A 6,021-nucleotide genomic window follows, 5' to 3' on the forward strand; every position below is an offset into this window, starting at 1 on the left:
TATTGCAACCCCTCGAGATACCTGAATGGAAGTGGGTAAACATTACGATGGATTTTGTCTCAGACTTACCGCGGATGCAACAAAGACATGATGCCATTTGGGTGATCGTTGATAGGTTAACCAAATCGGCTCATTTCTTGCCCATAAACATGAAGTATTCTATGAAAAAGTTGGCTCAGTTGTATATGGATGAGATTGTGAGACTGCATGGAGTCCCAATGAGTATAGTCTCAGATAGGGATCCTCAATTAATATTTCGGTTTTGACAGAAACTGCAAGAAGGCTTAGGAACTAAACTAAACTTTAGTACCACATATCACCCCCAGACGGATGGACAATCTGAGAGAACTATCCAAACCCTTGAGGACATGTTAAGGACATGTATCTTAGATTTTAGGGGTAGTTGGGACCAACATATGACGTTAGTGGAGTTTGCCTACAACAACAGTTACCATTCATCAATTCAAATGGCACCGTACGAAACTCTTTATGGGAGAAAGTGGCGATCACCGATCTATTGGGATGAAGTGGGGGAAAAGAAGATTCTAGATCCAACGACCGTTCTATGGATGGAGGATGCATAAGAAAAGGTCAATTTGATACGTCAAAAACTTCAAACAGTTCAGAGCCGCCAAAAGAGCTACGCGGACAACCGAAAGAAAGATTTGAAATTCGAAATTGGAGATCTTGTCTTTCTCATACCATTACGAAGTGTTACGGTGGGAAAAGGAAAGAAACTTCAACCAAGATTGGTAGGACCCTTCAAAATTCTCTAAAGAATTGAAAAAGTGGCGTACCGACTCGAATTACCCTCAAACTTGTCCAGGATTCACGATATCTTCCATGTCTCAATGCTCAAGAAATATCATTCTGATCTGACTCACATCTTACAATCAGAAAAAATTGAAATAGATGAGTCACTCACCTATGAAGAGAAACCAGTGCAGTTACTTGACCGAAAGATTAAGGAACGGCGAAACAAACAAATTCCATTGATGAAATCTTGTGGAAAAATCACGGAGTAGAAGAGGCAACTTGGGAAGTGGAAGAAGAGATGCAAAAAAAATACCCTGAGTTGTTTGATAATCAAGGTAAGAAATTTCGAGGACGAAATTCTTTTAAGGGGGAAAGAGTGTAAGGACTCGAAAAATTTCTTATTTTCTAGTCATTATTTTATTTCCTTACATACATTTTCTATATTTTCCTTTATTAGACTAATTTTCTAGATATTTTTATAAGTGAGTATAGTTTTTAAATCATTTTCCTAGTATAAATTAGTTTATGTTATGTTAGTAGGGTATATTGGACGTGGGACCCACTAGTGCGTTAAGTGCGATAAATTTTGACGACTAAGTAAATTTTTGCATAAAGGATATTATTTGCAAGGTGTTAGGAGATAATTAAATGTTAGCTATATAGGTTAGTCTTGGAAGACAAAGGGATGGGAATAAACATAGGAAAAGCCAAGTGTCATGAAATCAATGGAGGTTGGACTTTGACCAAACTTTCCTTCACCTTTACTAAATCAAACATTTGACCAAATTTCTCCTCATTTTGTTGCATCTTGGGCGGCCCTCTTGAGAGAAAAATCAAGAGAGAAAACTTCATTTTTCAACCTCAAACTTGTTTCAATCTTGAATTCTAACCAATAAGTTTACAAATGCTCACTAAGATTTGGGGTTATGGATTGTAATTGTAAATGGTAGTTTTAGAAGAATTTGGCTTATATATTTGAAATATTCCTTTTATCCTAAGTCTATGGTTGATTGGTGGATCTCTATTAAGCTGAAATGAGTACGTGAGTTTTGACAAGAGTTGGGCAGGCGCCCCACTGATACCCTAGGGTTCGCCCTAGAGAGAGATGGAGGCATCACAAGTTTCTTATCAATCGTATGTAGGTACAAAGACTAACAAACGGCATACAGCTACAGATTACCATTCTATGTTTATTAATCTCTTTGTTATTACTTTTGCATTCCTTAAACTCTCATAGTTTGCTTTTCATTTCACTTTTTAGGCACTAATGATTTTGAGTGGAACACATGAAAATTCATAAAATTGAACAGATCATGTGTTGATCTTGATCCCTATCTTTTGATGTTTACAAAACAAATGAATGATACTAATATTTCTTCAAGATATACTTTCAGTTTTGAGGTTGTTTGATTCCATGAACAAGTGCAATTGAAAGGGGACAAAGTTTGCTGAAACTGTCGGACGTTCAAGAAGTCTGGATCGGACGTCCGATAATCGTTGCGTCACTTCGGATGTAGAAAACCAGCCTACCGGACGTCCGAAAGAATGAAAAACATAGAGAAGGAAACTCTGTCGGACGCACGCTTCGGACGCACATCGATCGCATCGGACGTCCGAGAAATTTCGCAAAGTTTTGATGACTCTCTGACGACGTTCGAACGCAGTGCTGTCGGACAATAAAATACCATCGGACGTCCGAACGACAACTTGGCTGATTTTCGGACGATGGGATCGGACGGTGATTAATCTGTCGGACGTCCGACGTCCCCAACGGCTAGTTGACTGTTCAGCTACTTTCTATCCGTTGGATGCTTTAATGAGGCACTTTTTCGGTCCTATATAAATAGTGGTTGGTCAGATATTTCAAATAACTTTTGCACACTTGGTTTACAAGATCTCAAGAGATATTTTAGCTAGAAAATAGTCTCCAAAGCTAGATTTGTTTTCAAGTTGTGTGAATTTCTTGTGAGCATTTCTTTTGTGCTTGAAAGTTTCATTAGTGTAGCTTTGTTGAGGGTTATCTGAATGATTGTAAAACTTCTTAGCTTGACTAAGTGAGGCTTAGGGCAAGGAGGAAGTGCTCCCTCCATTGTACATCTAGTTGATCATCTTTCATCAAAGAGAAGTTGCTCAACCTAGTGATTGGTCTTCAAGTTTGAGGAAAGCTTGGTAGACAATCGGTTTGATATTCTATCTTGTTCTTTTTGTTTAATAAAATTCTCATTGCTTATCTATACTTGTTTTTCTATTCAACATTCCTCTCTTCTTCTAATCTACTTGGTTGATCATTACTAGAAAAGAAGGTAAATTTTTATTAAAGAAAAAGTGCATAAATTTGATTAAGATTTTTAATCAACCTAATTCACCCCCCCTCTTAGGTTGTCTTTGGGCCTTACATCATGGACTTCATGTTCATCAATCACATCGATAGGGAAGTATTCTTTTCCTTATCTTACTTACCTCCTTTACTCATTGAGGACAATGTGCATTTTAAATATGGAGGAGAAAACACTTGTGCTTATATGTATTATATGTCATTGAATTTTAGCTAAAAATATTGGATTTGAGATTGAAAATGTTATTGTGCTTTAAAATTGCTCAAAATTGGATTTTTTAGTAGGGAGTTTGGTCTGTGTACAAGGAGAAACTTTGTCAAAATTTTTCAAAAACTTGTCTAAAATTTCAAATTTGCCCCAACATTTTTCTAATTTTTTCAATTTCATCTTAAGGGCAACAAGTTTCTCACCATCAGTAATTCAAATTCTTTCATACTTTCAAAGTAATTATAGGTCACTTGAAAAATTCATTCCCATTTAACTTGGAAATTATTATTATGTGATTATAATTTTTTGTTATTTTAAGAAAGTATATCTTATAAAGTGGAGAAATTATATCTAAATTTTGCATGTTTAATGAAATTTCTTTTCTTTACTTGATTTTACATAATTAAGTGATAAATATGGTTAATTTTTGCAATACTCTTCTCATGATTATTCGTTTTAGGGAATATTTATTATCTTTACTTTTGAAACAAAAAAGAAAAAAAAGAGAAGAAAAAAATGAATAAAAGTTGCAGTTCTACTTCCATAGTTCTTATGCTTAGTAACTGAGAGTTTCCATCGGCAATCCCTGTTCAGAGGGTTGGGTCGCCACCCCGAATATTATTAAAACTAAGGATAAAATCACAAAAGTAAGAGAAGCTACATGGTGGACAATCGGTGAATATAAGGAAATTGCCTAGCATCTAAATGTATAACACCTGTGATTGCTGCTGGCAACATAGTAGCCTCATAGATTGACGAAATCCTATTCTGTACTAGAAGCTTTGCAAGACCATCTACTGTGAAGTTGACCTTTCTGTAGCACTGTGTTAAAATGAACTCCACCTTAGCTAGCAAACCAGAAATCCTTATTACTTCCCCATGTATACGCCATGGACATTTTTGCAGCCTCTTAACCGTGTTGAGCATAGTAAGTGAGTCCATCTCTACAATAACATTGCATAAATCCAAGAATAAGCATAGTTGCAGGCCTTCCATCAAAGCCATCGCCTCAGCTTTTGTATTCGTTTGATAGCCATAGAACGATGAAAAAGCTCCAATAACACGGCCGTATGAGTCGTGAATAATTCCTCCACCCCCCGAATATCCTGGATTTCCCATTGCAGATTCGTCAATATTCAGCTTTACATACCGGGGCAAAGGTGAATTCCAAAGCAGAAGGAAAATCTTTATAGCCCTAGTCTTTTTAATGAACAGCAAAACCCCCATAAGGTTCCTATCACTAGTGTTTCACTACAAGAATTTTGGTCATCAGTGATAACTACTTTTCGTCACAAATAATCAAAAAGTCGTCACTGATGACCATTATTGACAACATTTCAGTTGTCGCAAGGTCGTCACTGAATCTCCGTCGGTAAAAGTATACAGTGACGACTTTAAAGTCGTCAGTAAATAGAACCTTTTTTATGACAATCTATGTCGTCAGTAAAAGATGAAATTATACAGTGACGACCTTAGAGTCGTCAGTGAATGAAACTTTTAATGACAACATATGTCATCAATAAAAGCTATAAATCTAGTGACAACACCTTCTCTTGTCAGTGATGCAAGTGATGCATGAAGGGACGATAGTGAGGGCATAGGGGAATTAGTGACGACTTTGTTGTCAATAAACCCCTGATCAACTGTGACAACATTCCCTTATCAATAGACAGTTTTGATTGAGTGACAATAACAATTGTCAATAAAGACATCTTGCCTAGAAAAATACTACTCATTTACAACACCTTACACATGACTTTCCTACTACAATAATATCTAAAAAATGAAAATATCAGCAATGTTTAATAAATAACAAATGTAGGCACCGTTACAATAGAATATGCCAAAATAATATATTAAATACTCAAATGTCATAAATAAGTGCAACATCATAGTACAAATAGTTTCATAAGTTTGAGTAGAACAAATACTACTCATATAAGTCAAGGCTGCACTAAAAAACATATTCCAAGTCCCAAAACATTTCCTACGCTTCTGAAACATTTTCTAAACTTAAGACAGCACTATAACCACAGTTTTTGAGCCGACATGTAAGCCGTACTGCTAATCTTCTTCGAAACCTCCAAAATGAGCAATATATCTGCAATAAAGTAGTAAAGTTATCAGGTGACAAAAGCAAAACAGTCTCTAATGGCTAAATAAACAACAAAAGTAACAAGCATTCACTAATCTGATACCACCGTAATGAATGCAGCAATTGCAGCAGAAATAGAGTGATAAGGGGGAGAGAAACTAGACTTGAGGAAGAAGAAAGAGAGATATTATTCAAAATGATTTTTCCATGTTGCCCAATCCAGATTTCTGCATTCTTATACAGCTCAAGAATAACAAAATAACTACTTGATTGTTGACTCAGCACAACAGTCTAACTAACAAGGAAGATTCCCTTTAACTACTTGAAGGAAATACATTTCGCATGTACTAAACTGGTATTCTTTAAGTGAAATACTATACTAGAAATACATTAATTCTTCAAGTTGAAACTGACAATCCACTGCAGAGAGACCAAACAGTACTATACTGGTATTAAAGGCTAGATGGACACAAATTAATGGAAGGGGAGAAGATGGAGAAGGGGAGAGTATGTGTAACAGGTGAGCAAGGAGGACTAGGTAGGTAGGTGGCAGTTCTTCTCATGGCTGGTAAGACATAACAAAACTGTTTCCCAATGAAGAAAAAGCAATCTTTAGAACTGAAGTCT

The 6,021-nt window shown here is 36.0% G+C and overlaps 1 protein-coding gene across 1 annotated transcript; it reads right to left on the reverse strand.

Annotated features, from left to right (window-relative positions):
* Positions 1–3,956: 3,956 nt before the first annotated feature.
* Positions 3,957–4,526, reverse strand: LOC140010660 (uncharacterized). The gene has a single exon (XM_072057963.1). The coding sequence runs from the start codon at positions 4,524–4,526 to the stop codon at positions 3,957–3,959; it is 570 nt and encodes a 189-aa protein (XP_071914064.1).
* Between the last annotated feature and the right edge of the window lie 1,495 nt (positions 4,527–6,021).

This window comes from Coffea arabica, chromosome 7c (genome assembly GCF_036785885.1).
Source record: "Coffea arabica cultivar ET-39 chromosome 7c, Coffea Arabica ET-39 HiFi, whole genome shotgun sequence".
Lineage (NCBI taxonomy): Eukaryota > Viridiplantae > Streptophyta > Magnoliopsida > Gentianales > Rubiaceae > Coffea > Coffea arabica.

What these genes read in the sequence shown, in the direction of transcription:
- LOC140010660 (XM_072057963.1), bottom strand. Translation starts at nt 4,526, where the DNA reads ATGGGGGTTTTGCTGTTCATTAAAAAGACTAGGGCTATAAAGATTTTC.